This window comes from Schistocerca cancellata, chromosome 5, assembly GCF_023864275.1.
Source record: "Schistocerca cancellata isolate TAMUIC-IGC-003103 chromosome 5, iqSchCanc2.1, whole genome shotgun sequence".
NCBI lineage: Eukaryota > Metazoa > Arthropoda > Insecta > Orthoptera > Acrididae > Schistocerca > Schistocerca cancellata.
This window is the reverse complement of record NC_064630.1, coordinates 77,922,280-77,947,303: the sequence shown is the minus strand read 5'-3', so window position 1 is coordinate 77,947,303 and position 25,024 is coordinate 77,922,280. Positions and strand designations below refer to the sequence as shown.

The 25,024-nt window shown below is 40.1% G+C and overlaps 1 protein-coding gene across 1 annotated transcript in view; it reads left to right on the top strand.

Annotated features, from left to right (window-relative positions):
- LOC126187853 (cilia- and flagella-associated protein 157) overlaps positions 1–25,024 on the top strand; it is a 171,377-nt gene that overhangs the window by 53,878 nt on the left and 92,475 nt on the right. The window contains exon 4 of the mRNA XM_049929168.1: positions 7,995–8,148. Coding sequence (XP_049785125.1) covers positions 7,995–8,148 — 154 coding nt within the window. The remainder of the gene's footprint in view (positions 1–7,994; positions 8,149–25,024) is intronic.

Here is a 25,024-nt window from a genome sequence, read left to right as displayed (position 1 = left end):
CACCCACACCAGCTGTGCCAATCCATTGGACAACAGATTCCCTTATTGCAAATACATACAGTAGTGAAGTTTGTTGACCACCAACAGTGGCATCACAACATACACAGTAACACGAATAATACTCCAATTATAAATACACGTATACATAGCCCCCCAATATTTTTTTTTATTGCTGCATACAGTAGTCATACCACAACCCCCTTTTTTTTTCTTTTTTTTTCCTAGACAATAGTATACATGAGAATCTCGCTTCCTTACCCTTTATTCTTTCACCACATATTTTTTCAACTCCGTTACATTTCTCAGTCCAAATGGCTTTTTGGACTCTGGATATACCAACCTATATGCATTAGGGTGTGGACAACCCGTTATCTCAAAGGGTCCATGGTATAATTCAAATAACTTTTTGATTTCACCATCAATGTCACTGGATTTTTTCTTGTTCCTCACCAGCACCTTATCTCCCTCCTTGAACTTTGTTGTCTTATACCTTTCTCCATGCCTCCTCTGTCCTTTATGCCCTTTCTTTAACATTTGCTGTCTGGCCATCTGCATCTTCTCTTGACTTGTCAAGCCTTGAAAATCTATGTGTTCTGCTATTAGATTGTCTGGCTTGATATTTTTCGTGAGCTCATAGGGTGAGAATCCTGTCGCACAACTCTTCACTGTGTTCATAAGATCCTCAAACACAGTTATGTATTCTGCCCAAGTACTATGCTTTTTACTGCAATATGTCCTACATAGCCTACCCAGCTCCCTCATATACCTCTCAGCCGGGTCTCCCACAGGGTGATACACTGAAATCCTTATATGCTTTATCCCAGACCTTTGCATAAACTTCTCCCACACGCTAGATACAAATTGTGCTCCATTATCAGACAGAACATTCTCTGGTTTTATAACATTCACAAAGTAATCTTCCTCTAGCTTGTTAATTATATTCTGGCTAGTGGACTTTTTCAGTGGATACAGCCTTACAAACTTTGAGAATACATCAACAGCTAAAAGAACATACTTTACACCCACTCGACCTGTTGGCAGCCTCCCAGATAAATCAATAGCCAGCAGTTCACCATTTCTTTTAGGAACAATATTCTGTATCTCTCCTTGTACTGCAATAGTATTGTACTTCACTTTTTGACATTTGTCACAAGAAGCCAACTGTCTCTTTACTCTCCTGGCCATGTTGTTAAAACTAACATAGTCCTGCAGTATTTCCAAACATTTCTGAGCCCCATAATGCCCATGGCTAAGGTGGATGTAATTGATTAATTTTTCCACATGCTCATCTGGAAAACATACCTTCCACTCCTCTTTGTCCAAATTTCTTCGTCTAAATAAAATACCCTTATAAATTGTATAATATTTAGCTATTTTTTCATGTTCTTTACTTCCAAAGTTTGTTTTGATAAACTTTAAGGTTTGGTCCCCATTCTGAAGTCTCCTCATGTCCTTACAGATGGATCTGATTTCCTTCTCTCCACCCACTCCTTTCATATACAATATCTGTAGTTCTTTCTCGTCTCCATTCCCTTCATGTTCTTCTCCAATGAAAGGTAACCTTGATAAGGCATCAGCCACATTGTTGTCTGCGCCTTTAACATATCTTATCTCATAATTAAACTGCTGTAGAAACATGGCCCATCTCATGAGTCTATTATTTAACAGCTTACATTCTTGCAAATAGCTCAGAGCCTTATGGTCTGTGTAAACAATCACTTTCCTATCTTCCACATATATCCTGAACTTCTGAAATCCAAAAACTATGGCTAAAAGTTCCTTCTCTGAGATACCATACATTAATTCATGTTTGGACAGCATTCTGCTTGCAAAAGCAATTGCCCTGTGCTCGGTCTTCCCATCTACTACCCTCTCCTGAAATAGCACTGCCAATTGCTACTCGTAATCAAAATGTCATCTACATACACTGTCAATTTTCTCATTAGTTCATCACCCAACATATGACTTAAAGCCCTTACAAAAACTGCTACAGATATTGATAAACCAAATAGCACAACTGTAAACATATAAGTTCTGCCCTCAAATAAGAAAGCAGTGTACTTTCTGCTCTCTTCAGCCAATTGCACCTGTCAGAACCCTGAAGTCAAATCAACACTTGACAGAATTTTAGCATTATAAAATTTTTGCAACAGTTCATCCATGTTCTCTGGCTGATCATTTTCTTTGACTATTATTTTATTTAGCTTTCTTGCATCCAATACTATTCTTATAGAACCATCCCTCTTTTTCACCACTACTATTGGATTACAATACTCACTCCTCCCCATTTCCAGTATGCCCCACTTCAACATATTCTGTATCCTTGTCCTTACAGCCTCTCTATTAGCTATTGCTGTAGGATAAGGTTTGGCCCTTATTACTTCATGTGGCAATACCCTCAAAACATAATTGAAATCTACAACTTTTCCAGGTCTGTCAGAGAACACATGCTTATATTTACACAATAAATCTGTAAGCTGCACCTTTTGTTCTGCATTTAAATGTCCCATTTCATTTACTTTGTCATATATCTGCTGTTCAGTGCACATTTCATCACCTACCTCATCTATCCTTTGTAAATGAGTCATTGTCTCACCTCCTTTTAATTGCCCTTTAAATTTTATTCTTTGTCTGTCTCCACCAGCATAAAATTCTACCACTCTGTCCTTTACAAAGATGCTACAGTCATACTTGTACAAGAAGTCCATACCCAAAATTACACTCAATGCCAAACCCTTCACTACAAAGCAACTAATATCAAAACACTACTTATCACTATTAAATTCCAGTAATAACTTCTCTGCTGATGGGCTTGCTGATGTCCCAGTTGCCGTCTTAATTTTGACTCCTGTAACTGGTAATTCTATTAATCCTAAACCTTTAATTTGCTGCCAGAAAGATTCAGAGATTGCAGATAAACTTGAGCCTAAGTCTAATAATGCTATATCTGTAATTCCTCCCACATTGATATCAATTATTGGCTGTATCACCTCTATTTCTACTCTGTTCAGCCCTGATTCCTGTAATAAATCTCTTTCTACTTCACTCCTGCTTTCCTCTTGCATAATGCAAATATCTTTAGGTCTTTCTCCAAAACATACATCAGTATCCCCTTCAAACAGATCCTTAACAGCAAACTCAACTTTCTGTTCTTCACTTAATTCTTCCAATTTTCTGGCAATTTTAAATTTTATTTTACCCCATTCTTCAGTCATCAAAGCTTTATGTAATTTTGCATAGGACACCCAATCACTCAAATCATAATCAGCCTCCTCCTTTCCTAACCATCCACAATTAACATCTTTCAGGCTTGCATCCTCATCAGTTAAGAAAACATAGCTTTCAATTTTATCTTCTGGGCAACCTACAGCAACATTCTCCATATCATTACACATTTCCATATCCACATTGAAGTCATTATCACTACCACAGTTAACACCTGCTCCCACAAGCACAGTAACATTATCAGTAGGTAATTTACCAGCATTTTCCGCATTGTCAAATACACCCCTTGATTAGGTGGGTAGATCACGTAACTAATGAGGAGGTATTGAATAGGATTGGGGAGAAGAGAAGCTTGTGGCACAACTTGACTAGAAGAAGGGATCGGTTGGTAGGACATGTCCTGAGGCATCAAGGGATCACAAATTTAGCAATGGAGGGCAGTGTGGAGGGTAAAAATCATAGAGGGAGACCAAGAGATGAATACACTAAGCAGATTCAGAAGGATGTAGGTTGCAGTAGGTACTGGGAGATGAAGGAGCTTGCACAGGATAGATTAGCATGGAGAGCTGCATCAAACCAGTCTCAGGACTGAAGACCACAACAACAACATTAGCCTTTACATCACACTGAATAACCCTCTCCTCACCTTTTCCACAATTCTCCATACTATTTCCAACAGACATCTCAACCCATTCATCACATCCATTATTACTGTGAACATTGCCCCTTAATTCCATATCCACTTCTGTTTCCCCTTTTGATGAAATTACCTCTGTCTGATCTTTCAATGAATTTTGCTGCGCACAAACCAATATTGTCCTCCTCTGCTTGTAATTTCTCTTCCCTTTTAAACATGTCGTCAATTTTAAACTCACACTGTTCATTGCTGATATTAGCCTTGTTCGATTTATTCCTCTTATACCTTTTACCTGTATTTCTATAATTGTTGAAACCTCCCCACAGATTTTCATTTCCCAAGACAGCATCCATATGACACATCCCAGTTTCCCTATTTTCCTTGCTGACTTTATTACTCATCCCATCATGTCCTTGTCTGGCCCTGTTCACATAATTACCAGCCCCCCTGTGGACCTTAAGTGAGGAATCAATTAGTTTTTTGATTGCCTACCCTGTCCATTTGCATCTGGCATTCCTATTCTCATACCTTCTCTGTCACTCCTCTTCTGATCGAAATTGTCTCTTCTCCCCTCCTCCCCTTAAAATTTCTGTTATATCTTTGTGACCTGCTTCTCCAATCTCTATCCTGATTACTTCTATGTTCTCTCCACCTGTTATGATTGTTACTGTACTCATAATTAATACTGTTTCCCCTTTCATGATACCTTCTACTCTCCCTATGTTCAATGTATTTAGGTCTGTAACACAATGCCCTGTCCATATTATCCACAAAATTAAGAAATTCCTCCACTGAATCTGTTACACTGTGAATCAAATCCCATTGCAAATGTTCTGGTAATCTTCTCTTTAGTGTAGATATTTCTGTTAATACACCCAGTGGCCTATTCAGATGATTTAATTTATTCAGTTCTCTAACACAGAACTCTCTCGTACTTTCCTTTCCACTCTTGTAACTGGGTCCATTCAAAAAATCGTTCTGCAATCTTAATTGTTTTGCCTGGCCTCAGTATTTGTTCAAGAACAGGTTTTCAAAGGTTTTAAAATCACAAAATTTATCATCATTTTGGTTCGCCCATGTCTGAGCTCCCCCTTCCAACTGCCTCTTAACATATTTAATTTTTGCCTGCTCACTCATCCCTGTCACAATGTTATCCTTACACGCAGCTAGAAAGTCAACTGCATGGTATTTATTCTCCCCACTAAAAGGTTTTGACTGAAATCCATGCCCCATAGGCCCAACACTAAATTTCCATTCCCTGCTGCCACAGTATTAACCGTTTCCCTCAAGACATTTATTTACCTTTCTAATTCCTTCTTATTGTCAGTAATCCCCATATGGCAATCCAGCACTCCTATCTTAATGGATACAATGTCTACCTCTGTTTGTTTTTGAAATAATGTGAATTTTTGTTCTTGTACCTGAATCTGCCCCACAAGATTACTTTGCACAGTGTCCACGTTGGCTACTAGACCTCTTTCAACCTCATCAACTCTCTCAATAATTCCCTCAACAATTTTAACTGTGTTTTCGACTTTATCTGTAACTTGAGTGATTTTGAGATCTAGTTGATCAAATTTTTCACTCACTGTCTTTATTTTATCACTAAGCCTTAATTCCATATACCCTATTTTCAAATCAATTTCTCCAACTATTGCAGTTTTTATATTCTCTATTTTCGAGTCTATTTCTCCCAATTTACTAGTAAATTTTACAAAAAATTTACTCAGGTCACTTCCTGGTATCCAGCCTATTTCTTTTGGCATGCTAGGGCTACTACAGTTACTCCTAACATCCACTGATTCGCCGTCACTTTCAGATTCACGCGTCTCATCGGCCATGGCTAATGAAAGGGCACAATTTTGCAATGTAGCTGCTGGCTGTACTTATCTTTTATATCCTCGTGTGACGCGATGTCTGCAGTGAGCTCCGCAGCACAGCTATGCAATGAATCATAGTCGGCGGCGTGGACACACAGCAAACTCGATCAGGAGCGAGAACATGTTGCGTGGGCCCCTGGCAGCATGTAGTCATGTTGGTCGGTGGCACGGACAACGGCGTTGATCATCGGCAGCACGTGGATACATCAGCTTCGACTTCTTTATCCATAGCAACACATGGACATGGCACGGACGACGGTTTTTTCCTGTGGCAACATGTGGACATGGCACAGACGACTGCTTTACCCGCGGTAACACATGGACACGGCACGAACAGCGGTTTTACCCATGGCAACACGTGGTTGACTAATCATACTGTGTAAATGACTGCCTCACAATTGTGGTGGCCTTATATCGGCGTAAACAAGGGGCAGCGCGTATCTTGTCCAGCACAAACACTCCAGTACTGCTAATGCACCGATTTAGCTCAGAGCCCCCACACTGACTGTTCAAAAGCCTAACATCAGATGGACATCTGATTCCGAAATACTATGGAATAGAGAAGAAAGTCATATCCCAGACGAGCCCCCAATTGCAACTGAACTCCAGCTTGTTTACTACCTATTTTTCATGTGGCTCATCTGCAAAGGGGATTGGTAGTAAACGGTTGCATTTGCGCCCCTATTATTGAGTCAGATATTGGCTGGCTTTTGAAATGTAGTGAACTGAACTATACACGTTCAGATTGAAACTTATTTATTCAAAAGAAACACTTTAACGTTGTGGCCATGCATTTTTATGTTCACAAATAATAATCGGTGCAATTTGTACACTGTTTGTCTCACACCCACACACTTTCATGTTGTTCCTCCGCATACACTGGCGTCCATGCTTGCACTTGCGGCACTTTGCCGCTCCCAGCTCGCCACCACAACGGCCAAAGACAAAAGACCTCGTTTTCCCACTCATATCCACAGTCCTGAGTCAGGTCACATGACACCACACTAGTCACAATAATCCCCAAACATGGCCACAATTCGTTTACAGCATTTTATAATATTTAAATACTTAAATTTAAATACATTATATAATTTTACACATTTATCACCATACTTTTATAATTCGTTGCAATTAATAGAAAACCAAAACACTATGCAACGGAAATTAGTGCCCATCAAAACACAAACAAGTATTTTCCGGTCTATTTTGCCTAGCATATTATCTCTGTTGCCTTACAACACTGAACACACATAAGAGAAGATTATGCTTACAAGCTTTTGATGCCAGTGGCCCCTTCTTCTGGTAGAAGGGTTGAGAGGGAAGGAAGGAGAGTGAAGGAAAAAGACTGGAGATGTTTAGGAAAAGGGGTAGACTTTGGGAAAGTCACCCAGGACCGTGGGTCAGGGGAGAGTTATTGGATGGGCCCTTAAATCCAGTCTGGTCAGTCTCCCTTGACCCATGGTTCTGGGTGACTTTCCCAAAATCTACCCCTTTTCCTAAACCTCTCCAGTCCTTTTCCTTCACCCCTCTTCCTACCCCTCCAAACCTTCTGCCAGTAGAAGGAGCCACTTACTCTGAAAGCTGGAATAAGTATAGCTTTCTTTTTTGTGTGTGTTTTCCTGCTGCCACTTGGTGAGTATATTTTTATCTATCCAAGTACATTATATTGTCAGTAATCGATTATTTTCATTGTTATACGTGTTAGATTTTAGGATAAATGGTTTGTTCATTTTTAAATGAACCATGTCTTCACCATGTCTTTGTAATCTTCTTAGCAAATTAATTTACAGTCATCAATAAAGAACTTTATATGAATCTGAGGCACTGGCGTGATTGAAAATTGATTAATGGAGAAACTTTTGGATATTATTAGCATCTGTATCAAAACATTCAGAAAATGTGCCCAGTGTGTGAAATGGTCCAGAAAATACTTCCTTCCTACAATTAATAGAAAAGAGGCAATGTTTATCAGAATGATTGTTTAAAATTTTGGTTGTTTGTGTAACAGTTAACAGAGTATGAGCTTTCTTTTATAGTTTTGAGTTTCTTCATTAATAATTGTAAATGTGTATGTGTTTTAATCACTCTCATCCCATATGAAAAACAGTACACCTGCTAAGGATCCAGTTATCATGTTTCCTAAAAACAAAACATCTTAACATGAAGAGCATGCTAAATCAGTTAATTTTCTGCTTTGTAATCCCTTACAGTCCTATGAAGAGATATTATGAAAAGTGTTTATTTTTCTTCAGATGGAAAGCTGAATTCATTGGAAGAATTTCGAATTCAACGAGATGAATTAATGAACAAGTTCAGCCTTCAAGAAAAAGAGATTGCTGAGCAGGAAAAAAGACACAAACAGACACTCTATGAAGTGGAAAGGCAATTCATCCTTGCAAAGGATAAGTATGTTATAAAAATGTTTTATATTTAGATGTAGTACATCTGAACCAACTACACATGATCAATCATTTATTATAGTGAGAGAGCTCATTTTAAAACTCGAAACATTAAAATATGACATTCAGTTTTAACTTTAAAATAATTCTTAATTCCATCATACCAGTACTCACATTTAATTACCAGATCTACTGAGCTGAGACAGTAAAATTTAAAGTATGTAGATGGAATACAGAGTACCGATATAAGTACTGTGTCAATGTCCTGGGTTAAATCTCATATCACCCCTCAGACTTGTCAGACTATATGGCATTGTTCATGGTGATCTGTCTCTCACAAGGAGAGGTCCTCAGCAGTGCATTCAACTCTGAAACCATCTATGATGTGAAGTAGTTTAAGATCTCATCCATCACTCACTGCAGACATTCACCCTGGTGGGCCCTCGTTTGCAAGTAACTGATGAAAAAAAGAGTCGGAATTTTGTGTGATATTCAATAGTTTTAAGAAAGTTGCATCATATAGTCTGGTTGTGTGGTGTAATGGATAAGATAACACTTTCACATGCAGGAGGTTGTGGGTTCTGAGGTGCGGGACTTTGGTTCGAGGTGGACTCTGGCATTAGGTATGTTAAATTGTGTTAAAGAAGCATGTACCACCTCCCCTAATGATAGGAGGACAGAGGGGGTCATGCAGTACAGCAGCTAGCCCCAGACCTGCTCAATATGTAGGTCCTTAGCGCACATGTGAGCAAACTGCCCAAGGAGCAAACAACCGGCACAACTGCCATGCACGGAAAGCATGACTGTTCCACAACAGAATGGCTACACTGGAGTGTTAACAGATGAAGCACCACGTGCAAATGAAGAGCTGACCATAGCCATAGCCACCACCGTAGCGACAGCACCGTTAGCCACGTGCAAAGAGGCCCAGCCTGCCTCTCTGGCCTTGACTGGTGTGGGGGAGAAGTGAAAGCTCAGCTCCGACTTAGAGGGTGAGCAGCACTCAGTGGAGAGCAAACCAGCCCAGGCCCCCGCCCCCTCCTCTGCTGCCCAGTGGCTGAGGATCACAGAGGTTGGTGCCCCCATCCAGGAAACAGCTGTGACCAGTCAGCGGGCCAGACCCATCAGCAACATACCGCAGACATTCAGCGAGCTGTGCGAAATAAGATCAAGAAATCAGTAAACAAAATAGCATGCATACTGAAAGAGTCTGATGATGAGAGAAAAGAGAATAATGTAGAACAGCAAAAGCTGGCAAAAACGAAAACCCAAGAAAATGGGAAACGGATGGATACAAGCGATGCAGAAGTGTCAGACACAGCACCCACAAATACAAAAAGACCACAAACAACACAAGGATGTGGTCCTATGGCTGGACTGGCCACAGCAAACACTTGACCTGTGCCCGTACAGTGCCTGATGCCTACCACTGTAAATTCGTGGGAAAACGGTGCACACGATCCTCTCATGCAGTGTCAACCGAATGAATTCCTCAGTGAAATTAGAGGCTCTTTCAGACTTCTTGCAGCACAGAACAGCAGACATAATTCTTCTACCAGAGATAGTAACAGTGCAAAGATAAGAGGCACTGGACTATCACATTTAGAGCAACATTGATGCTAAAACCCCATGAGAGACAGCAGTCATGGTCAGAGAAGAAATAGAAACAGGAGAGTCAAAACTAATGATAGACAAGAATGGTTTGGTGGTGGAAATTGCAGGAACGCTATTCATAAACATATATGCACCGTCGGGAATGAATAACAAGTGCCAGAAGTCAGTTCTTCAGTGAATGCAATTCCGAACTCCTCCCACACAACACCAACATTGTGCTAGGGGGATTTTAATTGTGTTGCAGCGCCAGAAGATCAGATCCCAGGGCCAAATCTATGTGCAAAGCTGCAAGAGCTGATAAGGCATCTGAAGCTCATCGAGACATAGTGTCTGCACAACAGGGACAACACAGAGTTCACATTCCACTACAACAGGGGGAAAAGCAGACTAGACAACATGTATGTGACCAGAGAGTTGACCACCTCTGTATCACATGTAGAAGTCTGTCCAGTGATCTTCTCTGATCACTGTGCATATGGTACCAAAATCCACCAGCCGAGGAGAAAGATTACTGGTCAGAAAAGAAGACGGAAAATGAACACAATACTCTGAAATCACAAAGACTATAGGAGAATGTTCAGAAAGGCGAGATTCATACAACTCCACTGTAGATGGTGGGTAGAACATGGCAGGCCAGCCATCAGAAGATCGCTGATTAGATACAGTGCGGGGAAAAAGCATGGCAGAGTTCTATGCACTCTGTCTAAAAGATGCCCTAAACACCCTTCAGACAACCCACAGTAACTGAATACATGAGAGTATTGAAAGCACATCTCCTCAACATCAAATGACAATGAATGAAAGGTGTCATTGCTTGTAGCCAGAAACACGGCATCATCAAAGATGAGCCTGCCACTGTGCACCATTGACACAGAGAAAGGCAATGTGCAAACAGCAAGCTCATCACTAAACTCTACAACCATTATGGAAACAAGCTGTCCACTAAACAAGAAATCCTACACCATGTAGAAAATCACTTCAGTGACCTCTTTGGAAGCAAAGAGACGGCCAACGTCAAAATGGCAGACATCCTACTAGAAACACATCAGATCCTGAGCAGTGCAGACTGGGTACTACTGACCAAAAGCATTATTGAGGATGAGGTGAGAGCCGTTCTCAAAGTCAGCACAAATGGCAGAGCACCAGGTGCCTTCGGCATCCTCAAGGAATTCTAAAGCCAACTCTAGGACCTATTGGGTGGTTTCTTAACTGAAATAGTAAATGAAATCTTAAATGGAGCAGAAATACCAGCCTCATTCTTCGAAGGGATGGTAATTTTGCTCCCAAATATACAGGCAGTGAAACAGGTCAAGGAGTTCAGATGGATAAGGCTGTTGAATACAGATTACAAGATTGCTACAAAATGCTCGCAGACAACATCAAGACAGCATTAATGAAGCCCATTAGTCGTAGGCTAATGTGTGCTGTACATGGCAGGAGCATTTTTGATTCTGACTGCACATACAAAGACAGCATTGTGCGTGCCACAATCACCAGAGTGACCATAGCAATAGTTTCTAATGACTTTCACAAGGCTCTCTACAGGATCAGCCACTGGTACCTACCGCAACTGCTGACAATATTCTGATTTGGCCACAGATTTATTCAAATCACAAGAAATTTCCTAACGAATGCCACATCAACAATATCCATAGGTGGATGGACATTAAGAGGAATTAAATTAGGGACGTCTGCAAGACAAGGCTGCCTACTGTCCATGGCCCTTTTCATGGCAGCACTTGGCTCACTCCTGTAGAAACTGGCAGCCAGCTTAAATGGTTACCAAATAGGACCACAAATGGTCGCATGCTTAGCCTATGCCGATGCTGTGGGAATTTTTATCAACAATGAAGAGGATATTGACGAAATTGAGCCAATCATGAAAACATTCCAAACTGCATCAGGAACAAGGATGAATCTCAGGAAAATAGTGCTGCTCCCCATTGGTAATGGGAGTGTAACAACCAACAAGCAGTGATACTGAATAACAGACATCCATAAAACACTCAGGATAGAAATACAAAAATGTGCACTAAAGATGGCAGCATCTGGCAAACAACCCTTCACACAAGTGAATGGAAACCTAACACTGGGAAAAAGAGTGGAACTGATCAACACAACAATCCTGTCAAATCACACAGATACTATGTGCACCAACAGATATTGCAAGAGTGATCTATGAGCTGTTGTGGATGCGGGAGATCTTCAAAGTCTGACGTGCTCGCTGAGGAAGGAGGAAGAGGGCTCGGATTAGTCAAAGTGAAAATTAAGTGTGCAGCGTTGTTTCTCCACAGAGCAATCCATATGAAAATAAGAATGCAAACAGCATCATGACATGCCTAATAAACACCTACAGGCCATGGTGAGAGGATGTGCAGCAGACACCAGCCATATCCCCTTCAAGATGTGTAACATCAGTCAACTGACACTCAACAAGAGCTACGCACTCCCCACTGTAGCTAACACACAACTAAGAACAGCAAAAAACATCTAAGTGCACTGAGAGGGCACACAAGCAAGACAAAAATTGAGACAAAATTTCGAGACCTCAACTAGGTAGTAGTCTGGAAAAACATCATACGATGGGCAACACCAGAACACTCCAAATCTATGTGGTTCAAGATTGTGCACAATATCATACCAACAAATGAGATGCTGACCCTAATCCATATGAAAAAATCACCCAACTGTGAAATCTGCCACCAAAAGGGTACTACAGAACACTGTTTCCTTATCAGGGCAAGCAGTAATATATGGGCAACATGCAAAAAAATGGTAATCCACATAAACAGGAGTGATCCACACAATATACAAGTTACAGCACTCACTGTCCCTGAAGCAAAACTGTTCCCCAGACAAAAGCACATGGCCACAGTGTGAATATTACCTTTGATGGCCCACACAGTCTTCACAAAAACACAATCGGACAGTGCAATTCCTTGTGGACTTGTGGGAAGAACATAAGAGGGCAAAACAATATGCCCAATACTGCGAGACTTTCCACAACTTCCTGGAGATACCACTGACCCCTGCCTTCAGGGATGCCTGCCGCAATGTCATGTGACTGCTGCCGTCACTGCCACTACCGACCCCTACACCCAACATCCTCATCACTGCCGTCAACCCCCTCCTACACCTCAAAAGCATTAAGAATTGTGAGGTGTATTTCAAAGTGCAATAAAATGACAGTAAAAAGTGTTTCCTTTTTTATGTTTCTCACAACAAAATTCTAATGGCGGCATCATCACAATCCTTTTTGTGTGTTTATTCTCACCTGTGTGCAAACACAACGTGTGCCAAAGAGTGATTATCATGCTATCATTACAGCTGCGCACTGAAATCAGTTAGTGTGCACCACTGAAATCAGTTAATGTTTACATATTTAAATGTGCCCTCTCTTTCACCATAACTGCCTACCTCTCTCTCTGCTCTGTCTCTCCTATTCTTGCTTCTCACTTTTATAAAATTTATTCTATATTTTGCATTTCCCATTGCACCCCAACGTGATATTTCTTACTCAGTTTGTCTAAATGTAACATGATTTGTTTTTCTCTCTCTCTCTCTTTTGTATAGATGAAATGTGGATATACGTAAAAGGTTGCTCTACTCAACATAATCACGAATAGCAGGGAAATCAAACATTGGAAGTTAAAATAAATGCTCCTTCTTGCTGATTTTCAATGTACCTTTCCTTCTTCTTATGTGACCTAATATTATGCATGTTCTTGCTTCCCCTTTTTTAGATACATTATGTAAGTAGTTAAAATACAACACCATATTAAATTCAGAAACAGTCTGAACCATACAGTGTCAACCAGGAAATATCCTGCCTCTATGTGCTAGCGAACCTATAAGAACAATGCACAGAACATTAATTGCCATTACCATATGGCCGTTACCATACGGCCTCAAATATAAAACATACACAACATAAAATACCACTGTAGTCAAACTGGGGATAAGTAACAAGAGATTCTACTGCTATTATTTTTCTTTTTTTGTGTAATTCAGCTCCATATTGCATCCAAATGTTTTCTGATTTCCATTTGCTCTGTATAAATAAATGTATCATTTCCCTTGTCACAGAAAAGGCAAACTGATGTACTAAAATGCATAAGCAAGCACTAATGAACTCAGTTCAAGGGACAGTCACAAACTAAAGAGACTCATAAACCAAAGACCTGGACAATCCCAAAATGATCAGTTGTCTTTGAAATGCGAAACAGGTGAAGTGATTTGTCAAAATCTGGTATGTTATTCAGTAAATAAAAGTTTATATACATTACACAAAAAAGGTTCAAATCTTGTCAGGTGCCATAATTTCTTTCATCTTTCTTAAAATTATCTTCATAATTTCTTTCACTCAATTTTTTTTATTTCTATTAATTTGTCACGTAATTTTTAATCACCGTATGAACGTTTTCATTTCTTTCATTCTTCTTTATATTGTCCTTTTTCCAACCGGAATTTTTTTTTTTTAAATATGAATTTAATTATATTACGTGAGGCAATACTGACCTTACGACTTATCATAATCTGTTACCCCCGGAAAGCATCCTTGTAACCATTGATGCCACTTCCTTATACACAAATATTCCGCACGTCCAGGGACTCGCTGTGATGGAGCACTTCCTTTCACGCCGATCACCTGCTACCCTACCTAAAACCTCTTTCCTCATTACCTTAGCCAGCTTCATCCTAACCCACAACTTCTTCACTTTTGAAGGCAAGACATACCAACAATTGAAGGGAACAGCCATGGGTACCAGGATGGCCCCCTCGTACGCCAACCTATTTATGGGTCGCTTAGAGGAAGCCTTCTTGGTTACCCAAGCCTGCCAACCCAAAGTCTGGTACAGATTTATTGATGACATCTTCATGATCTGGACTCACAGTGAAGAAGAACTCCAGAATTTCCTCTCCAACCTCAACTCCTTTGGTTCCATCAGATTCACCTGGTCCTACTCCAAATCCCATGCCACTTTCATTGACGTTGACCTTGTAATGGTCGCCTGGTCGTAGATATTGCTAATTGCTATAATCGCACTATTTCACTCCCATTTACGGAGCTTGTTAGCACTTGATGTTAGGTCGGCGCCATTAAAATGCATTGTGTTGTAGTAATCGCTGCTACTTGCTGGATCGCTGCTGTCTCTCGATGCTGATGCTGGCTCTACATCCGGTTGTCTAGGGTTAAAAACATGAGGTCCCGTGTTTTTTATGTGCTTTTGATGATAAAGAATGAGCGAAACCAACAAATATGTAAACTTCAAACATTTATTACTCTAGTGGCCATCTTAATTCTACTGTCCACCAAAGACCATGACACAACACAAAGTAGTACTTCCGTTACATGTTCTTTGCACTGTTTATCCACCTCAAACAGTAACACACAAACACACTTTACCAAAGTGACATTCCGACTGCTCTCCCGACCGTTCTTGCTGCTTGTATTTATAACATTGTCAAAGAACTACTAAAAAGAGATATAGTTTACAAGTCACATGTACATCTGTTATCATAATTTGTGCAGAAAAGTTATTAATTTGCATCAAGTGACATAATTTAACATGTTATTAAAATGACAGACAGATTTGTTGACTTGACAGAATAATTCTTTGTTACAAAAAGGCCGTTTTTTAGAAGTTTGTCAATTGACTTCTCTAATTTGCATAAATAAGTAAATAACATGAATTATTAAGAATTACATTGGTTTTCGTCTAAAATAGGATTGATTACGTGAATACTGAGTGAAAACGCTCCTAGTGAATAAATAGGTTTCACTGGGTGATTTTTATTTAAGGAGATCCAAAATACCTAAGTTGTCCACTATTTTTCGTACTTCATATTAATTATTTAAGATGAACTTAGTGTTTTTACATGATGACATTTGCTGTATCAGTGATCAAGTGATATAAACTTTTATGTGGGTCAGTTACTCAGTAAAATTTAATGGTTTGACTGTTTATGCAGACACGTTATGCAATCATTGTTAACATACACAATAACTTTTCTATAATCATAAATACTCGTTAAACTGGTTGAATTTGGAGGGTATCGCATACTTCGGTAAAGTAAAGCTTTTAATATGTTCCGTTACAACCTCCATCTGTCGAATGGCCAGCTCCACACATCCATCCACATCAAACCCACCAACAAGCAACAGTACCTCCATTTTGACAGCTGCCACCCATTCCATATCAAACGGTCACTTCCCTACAGCTTAGGTCTTCATGGCAAATGAATCTGCTCCAGTCCTGAATCCCTGAACCATTACACCAACAACCTGAAAACAGCTTTCACATCCCGCAACTACCCTCCCGACCTGGTACAGAACCAAATAGCTAGAGCCACTTCCTCATCCCCTCAAACCCAGAACCTCCCAAAGAAGAACCCCAAAAGTGCCCCACTTGTGACACGATACTTTCTGGGACTGGATCAGACTCTGAATGTGGCTCTCCAGCAGGGATACGACTTCCTTAAATCCTGCCCTGAAATGAGATCCATCCTTCATGAAATCCTCTCCACTCCACCAAGAGTGCCTTTCCACCGTCCACCTAATCTTCGTAACCTCTTGGTTCATCCCAATAAAATCCCCAACCACCTTCCCTACCCTCTGGCTCCTACCCTTGTAACCACCCCTGGTGTAAGACCTGTCCCATGCACCCCCTCACCACCACCTACTCCAGTCCTGTAACCTGGAAGTTGTACACGATCAAAGGCAGAGCCACGTGTGAAAGCACCCACGTGATTTACCAACTGACATGCCTACACTGTGAAGCCTTCTATGTGGGAATGACCAGCAACAAACTGTCCATTCGCATGAACGGACACAGACAGACAGTGTTTGTTGGTAATGAGGATCACCCTGTGGCTAAACATGCCTTGGTGCACGGCCAGCACATCTTGGCACAGTGTTACACCATCCGGGTTGTCTGGATACTTCCCACTGACACCATCCTATCAGAACTCCGGAGATGGGAACTTGCCCTTCAATATATCCTCTCTTCCCATTACCCACCTGGCCTAAACCTCCGCTAATTTCAAGTTTCCGCCCCTCGTACATCACTTGTCACTCAACAACATCTTTGCCTCTGTACTTCCGCCTCGACTGACATCTCTGCCTAAACTCTTTTCCTTTACAATGTCTGCTTGTGTCTGTATATGTGCAGATGGATGTGTGTGTGCGAATGTATACCTGTCCCTTTTTTCCCCCCAAGGTAAGTCTTTCCGCTCCCAGGATTGAAATGACTCCTTACCCTCTCCCTTAACACCCACATCCTTTCGTCTTTCCCTCTCCTTCCCTCTTTCCTGACGAAGCAACCTTGGGTTGCGAAAGCTTGAAATGTGTGTGTGTTTGTGTGTTTTTTATTGTCTCATATCAACATACCAACGCTTTCGTTTGGTAAGTAACAGCATATTTATTTTTAGATATAGTTTTCCCACATGGAACGTTTCCCTCTATTATATTATAATATTCAGTTATTTGAAAATTCTGATATCAGTTAGGAAACAGATGAAATAATCTATTACTATTTGTGCAATGGTGCGAAAAATGTATTTTTGTTAGCAAGTGTAATTTTTTCCCATGGTAATCTTCATATAAACATTTAAAACATAACCTAAATACCTACTGCACTATGGACAAAATAATACATATGAAAATTTAAATGAAAGACAGGTTTATACGTTAAACAAAATTTAAGCCAAATGAGAAATAGATATAGCGTGGATGAAAAAATAGGGTGATAAAACAAAATAAATTAAATTTAAATTAATACATAAAATTAATTAAAAACATATGAACAAAGATTTCAAGCGGAGAAAGAATGACAGAAAGAAAAATTAGGGCAAATGAAGAAGTTGATAATATGATTAAAATTATGTGACAAAGGAATGGGATTAAAAAATTACATTTAAACTAATTAAATGAATAAAAATTATGATCAAAGTCATTTTGATAAAGATTTAAAAATAAGAGAAAGAACTTACTGCACCTGAGGAAATTCGAACCCTCAACCTCCTGCAGCCAATGCTGTTATCCTATCTGTTACACCATTCAACCTGACTGTGTAATGCAGCTTTTTGAATGCTACTGAGTATCGCACAAAGTTCCGATCTTTTTTTTTCCCCCATCATTTACTCGCAAATGAGGGCCCACCAGGGTGAATGGCTGCAGTGTGTGGTATCTGGAATCTTAACCTATATCACCATATAGATAGTTTCAAAAAGTCGATTGCACCTCTGGGACATCTCTTTGTCAGATGGAGATGTTGAGGTTAGTGGACTCCATTGTGCTATTAAAAATGAGTAGGCAGTATGCCTCCAGTCGGTTTCATTTTCTCCATTCTCTTTCATCACCATGAAAACAACAACACAAATGTGAGAAAAACAGGCCACAACTACCCATTGAAGTTAGCTTTAATAAACAGTCGCCCTGAAGCCATTCGATTTGCATCAACTAGGAAGATTTGTATCCTACTCTCTGCCCCACAACTTTTGTTTCCTTAAAATAAATGAAAAAAAAAGATAATCTCTTCCTAAAAATTCTATTTTGTTTGAACTAAACAAGAAAAATAGGCATAGTAACTAAGGGCTACCCATGCTTTTAAGTTATTCATTGGTAGAAGTGCCTACCAACATAGATGGGTATAATTAAGATGACAAAGTTGCAACTGATTTTCAGTCAACAGTGATGTATCTACAGCATAATGTTTTTATTATGAAAAGAAATAAACCTGTAATATAAAACAGTAGCATTATGAACAAACTGTATTTTCAGGTAAAAACATCTTTGCTTATGCAACTACAATTATCATCTGGAAACATTAGTAGTTCTTGGGTGATGGTATGCATCAGTCTGTCATCACAACTAAAATTTTGTATTTACATTCATTGTCTCTTCCAACTTATATCCAAGGTATTGTCTGCCATCTGATACCGAACTTTAGACAATATGACAGATCAGTTAGTTATCCAGAATCAACATTACACACGGTTTTGTGTCCACATTCCTTGGCTTCACCCTCTCACAACCAAATTATCTTTCAGCCTAACCTAAAGCAGAAGCAACAATATCTTATACCATAGTTGAGATAGAGAGCACTTGACATCATTATATTAAAACCAATATATTAATCATCTGACTGCTGGATACTGACTGTAGGCCATGTATTCCAACAGGTACATGCCACTGAACCCAAACTGTTGCACAATCCCTTGGAAGATACTCGTAAAAATAACCCAAATCACTAACAATCTACAAATGTCAAGGGTCAGTAAATATATGTGTGTCTACAGATGCAGTTGACAAGCTACATACTGCTGGAGTCAATGAAATCAGGTGTGAATGTGGACTGGCATATATAGGTGAGATAGGGCAACTGATTAGCACACAGATAACTGAACATCAGAGATACATTCATCTAAGACAATGCACCACAGACTCAATGAGACAGAGGGGGTCTAACAAACGATTAGTTCCAGTCATTCCACTAGGAAGGAGGTACACAACTTGTGTTGTCTGTACTTCAACCATGCCTAGACAGTCAATACCGTGGTTTGATCGCATCTGCATTGTTACTTTGTGCCAGGAAGGGCTCTCAACAAGGGATGTGTCCAGGTGTCCCGGAGTGAACCAAAGTGATGTTGTTTGGATATGGAGGAGATACAGAGAGAGAGGAACTGTCGATGACATGCCTCGCTCAGGCTGCCCAAGGCCTACTACTGCAGTGGATTACTGCTACCTACAGATTATGGCTCAGAGGAACTCTGACGGCAACACCACCATGTTCAATAATGCTTTTCGTGCAGCCACAGGACATTGTGTTATGATTCAAACTGTGTGTGGTAGGCTGCATGATGCACAACTTCACTGCCGACGTCCATGGTGAGGTCCATGTTTGCATCGATGACACAATGCAGCACAGTACAGATGGGCCCAACAACAGCTGAATGGACCACTCAGGATTGGCATCGTTCTCTTCACCAATGAGTGTCGTATATGCTTTCAACCAGACAATCATCGTAGACGTGTTTGGAGACAGGCTGAATGCCCTAGACACACTGTCCAGTGAGTGCAGCAAGGTGGAGGTTCCCTGCTGTTTTGGGGTGGCATCATGTGGAGCCAATGTACGCTGCTAATAGTCATGGAAGGCACAGTAATGGCCGTATGATATGCGAATGCCCTTCTCCAACCAATACTGCAATCATATCAGCAGCATATTGGCGAGGCATTCGTTTCCATGGACGACAATTCAGACCCCATCATGCACATCTTTTGAATGACTTCCTTGAGGATAATGGTATCACTTGAGTGGAGTGGCCAGCATGTTCTCCAGACATGAACCCTATTGAACGTGCCTGGGGATAGATTGAAAAGGGCTGTTTATGGGCAACATGACCCACCAATCACTTTGAGGGATCTATGCCTAATCACTGTTGAGGAGTAGGACAAGATTGACCAACAGTGCCTTGATGAACTTGTGGGTAGTATGCCACAATGGATACAGGCATGCATCAATGCAAGAGGACATGCTACTGGGTATTAGAGCTACTGGTGTGTACAGCAGTCTGGACCACCACCTCTGAAGGTCTCACTGTATGGTGGTACAACATGCAATGTGTGGTTTCCATGAGCAGTAAAAAGGGCGCAAATTATGTTTATGTTGACTTCTATTCCAATCTCTATTCCAATTTTCTGTATACATTCCGGAATTTTCATAACCGAGGTGATGCTAAACTTTTTATGATGCATGTAGAAACACCTGCTAACTGTTCTGCCTGCAGGCCAATTAAATACCCAATTTTCTGGATGTGACATCATATTCTTTCCGTATTTCACTTAGTAGGAAGTTATTTGTAACAGGATGATTAACAGCTGTCATGCCACTATCAACATGTATAGTTAAAATTAATGCATCCTGTCTGGTGACCCTACATGTATCTACACTTGTTGGGTGAGTAAAAATGTATATAAATGTGCAGTAAAATGTTGGTTTTAGGACCTAAAAGCTTGTTTCAGGCCAAAAAAGATTCAGTGCAATTTACACAGTTGTTTAGTTTGATATTCAAAACTTGTGACTAACTCATATGAATACTTTCAGATAAATTTTCATAAATATAATAAGTCTGAGCACCAAGCTGCTCAAGACATATGTTTCTGGAATCTGCAATTATACAACAATCAATACTGATTCAAATCTGGTCACTAAACTTCAGATTTTACACTAATCTATTCTTACAATTTACTTGAGATCCCTGTTACAAGTCTTACTTTGAATTGTCAAGTCATATCATCATTAGAGTATTTGAGTTTATAATACAAACAATTATCAATGGCTTGTTGAGGTGCAGGAGAATCTATTAATGTCCAGGTTTTGTTTGCTTTCAAGAAATTGATTGCATTGTTTTATTGCAATTTTCCATTTTTTACTTCAGGACATAAAAACTGCTTCTTCATGTGTCTTTGATGTGACAAATATCTAAATAGATAAGTGAGTCTGATATCTTGCTGATAATGTTAATGATTTGTGATCTCTTAACTTACATTGCCTATTATTCTGAACTTTTTTTAATCAGCTACAACATTTTGTTGTCTATTTAGTAATTGAAGAGTTTTGTATTGTGGAACATCTTGATAACTTATTTGCAGTTAGTACAAAACTCGGTACTTTTGATCTTTTATGTTATCTCTGTGTATTTTTGGTTGTCACCAGTCTGGAAACAAACCTTTGATGTTAAGGTTTCTTCATGTGCTTACCAAATTTTTACTGACAATCCACTTCCAGGTGGGAAGTCTTGCCCAACGCATTGAGAGTTCTATTTTCCCTTTTGATGACTCTAAAAATTTCACACTGACGGATCAGATTGCCATCCTTCTCATTACCGAACTCTCTAAATAGGTGGAAGGGATTGTTTTTCTGTAAAAGCTGGTACAGAGTGTTTGTAAGTGTCTTCTTTACTGAATTTGTGTTCATTCTGTCTTGAGGTACAGCATCGTGTTGTGTGTGTAGACATTCAATGCAGGCTCTCCTGCTGAAAATACCTACTAGTAATGAGTGTTGTTCTGTGTTCATCGTATTGTATTGTATTTATTGGTGCAGTAAATCTTACATGTACAGTACAGCACATCAGATATTGGACAGGTCAAAGTATATCTTACAATTAACACACTTTAGAAACTAGAAAATTATGTTCACAAAATTTTACAGCACTACATATACAGGGAAAGTCAATGTATAAGTTATAATTAAACCACATTGGAAACTTGAAGTTTACAACTGAATACATGTATAAGCCAATATTAACAATTACAGTATTTGCATGATCCTCATTTAAGCTGTAAGGATTTTTGAAGAACTCTTCTACACTATGAATTGGCATGTACACTAGAGAATTACATTCACAGAATTTTACTACGCTGCAGAGTGAATATCTCACTCTGGAAACATCCCCCAGGCTGTGGCTAAGCCATGTCTCCGCAGTATCCTTTCTTTCAGGAGTGCTAGTTCTGCAAGGTTCGCAGGAGAGCTTCTGTAAAGTTTGGAAGGTAGGAGACGAGATACTGGTAGAAGTAAAGCTGTGAGTACCGGGCGTGAGTCGTGCTTCAGTAGCTCAGATGGTAGAGCACTTGCCCGCGAAAGGCATAGGTCCCGAGTTCGACTCTCGGTTGGGCACACAGTTTTAATCTGCTAGGAAGTTTCAGACAGCTTGTTGGTTGTCATGCCCACATAGAATGCAGTACTGTGGTTGCAGCTTAGCTTGTAGATCACATGACTGGTTTCACAGTTAGCCCTGCCTTTGATGTGATAGGTGATGTTTGTGACCGGACTGAAGTATGTGTTGGTGGGAGTATGTATGGGACAGGTCTTGTATTAAGGTCTATTGCAGGTATATGAGCCATGAGGTTTTGTAGGGATGGATGAGTATATTGTTAGCATTGGTGGATGGAGGTAATCAAAACCATGGTGGAGAATGTAATTCAGTTGCTCCATTCTTGGGTGTTACTGAGTTACGAGGGGATTGCTCCTCTGGTGAGACTTTGGGTCATGGTGGGTGACTGCAAAGATAAGGCACAGTTTTTGTACAAAGTTTGGTGGATAATTATGGTCTGGAAAGGCCTTGGTAAAAACCTCGGTGCATTTAGAGAGGGACCACTCATCACTGCAGATGTGACGGCCATGGGTGGCTAGGCTATATGCAAGGGACTTCTTGCCATAGAACGAGTGGCAGCAGTTGAAGTGGAGGTATTGCTGGTTGTTAGTAGGTTTGATATGGACAGAGTTACTGATGTAGCATCTTTAAGGGGGAGGTCAACTTCTAAGAAATGTGGCTTGTTGGGTCAAGTAAGAACAGATGAAGCGAATGGGGGAGAAGGTGTTGAGGTTCTGGAGGAATGTGGATAGGGTGATGTCACCCTCAATCCAGATCACAAAGATGTCATCAATGAATCTGAACCAGATGAGGGGTTTAGGATTCTGGGTGTTTAGGAAGGATTTCTGCAGATGGCCGATGAATAGATTGCCTTAGGACAGTGACACTGAAATGATTGTAATTCATGATGAATCAGGAAGGAACATCATTCGCAACTCCCGGCTTATTTTTAAAATTAACTGTAATTATCCATCCATTGACAATATGCTCCCAGATGTGGGAGAACTGCTTGCGATGTTACCATTTAGTGTACTTCGCGACTGCAGCCACCAAATCCAAATACACTACAGTAAGGCATAAGCAACTCTTGCTTCTGTAAAAATACTTTTTCAGTAAAAAAAGACCTTACCAATATCATTGTCTCCATATAAATATAATTGTGATTCCCTTACCTTGTTTTTAAATGAAAAGATGCATTGTAACAGTTAACTACGTCCTTCGACCCGTTGCCATATACCAAATCACATGGACTCAAATCAATTACATTTCACTTCCATAAATGGAATGATTTAAAATACTTGTCAATAAATTGAATGCAGTTCCAGTTAGATAAAAAAAAAAAGATATGTGTAGTTGATCTCAGACATACAATTCACCTGGCTACAAAGGTGAACAATAAATTACAATTAATTGAATTGTTGTTGTTGTTGTTGTGGTCTTCAGTCCTGAGACTGGTTTGATGCAGCTCTCCATGCTACTCTATCCTGTGCAAGCTTCTTCATCTCCCAGTACCTACTGCAACCTACATCCTTCTGAATCTGCTTAGTGTATTGATCTCTTGGTCTCCCTCTACGATTTTTACCCTCCACGCTGCCCTCCAATGCTAAATTTGTGATCCCTCGATGCCTCAGAACATGTCCTACCAACCGATCCCATTGCCAGTCTACATTTTATATCCCCTCTACTTCGACCATCATCGGTTATTTTACTCCCTAAATAGCAAAACTCCTTTACTACTTTAAGTGTCTCATTTCCTAATCTAATTCCCTCAGCATCACCCGACTTAATTTGACTACATTCCATTATCCTCGTTTTGCTTTTGTTGATGTTCATCTTATGTCCTCCTTTCAAGACACTGTCCATTCCGTTCAACTGCTCTTCCAAGTCCTTTGCTGTCTCTGACAGAATTACAATGTCATCGGCGAACCTCAAAGTTTTTACTTCTTCTCCATGAATTTTAATACCTACTCCGAATTTTTCTTTTGTTTCCTTTACTGCTTGCTCAATATACAGATTGAATAACATCGGGGAGAGGCTACAACCCTGTCTCACTCCTTTCCCAACCACTGCTTCCGTTTCATGCCCCTCGACTCTTATAACTGCCATCTGGTTTCTGTACAAATTGTAAATAGCCTTTCGCTCCATGTATTTTACTCCTGCCACCTTCAGAATTTGAGAGAGAGTATTCCAGTCAACATTGTCAAAAGCTTTCTCTAAGTCTACAAATGCTAGAAACGTAGGTTTGCCTTTTCTTAATCTTTCTTCCAAGATAAGTCGTAAGGTCAGTATTGCCTCACGTGTTCCAACATTTCTACGGGATCCAAACTGATCTTCCCCGAGGTCGGCTTCTACCAGTTTTTCCATTCGTCTGTAAAGAATTCGCGTTAGTATTTTGCAGCTGTGACTTATTAAACTGATAGTTCGGTAACTTTCACATCTGTCAACACCTGCTTTCTTTGGGATTGGAATTATTATATTCTTCTTAAAGTCTGAGGGTATTTCGCCTGTCTCATACACCGTGCTCACCAGATGGTAGAGTTTTGTCATGACTGGCTCTCCTGAGGCCGTCAGTAGTTCTAATGGAATGTTGTCTACTCCCGGAGCCTTGTTTTGAC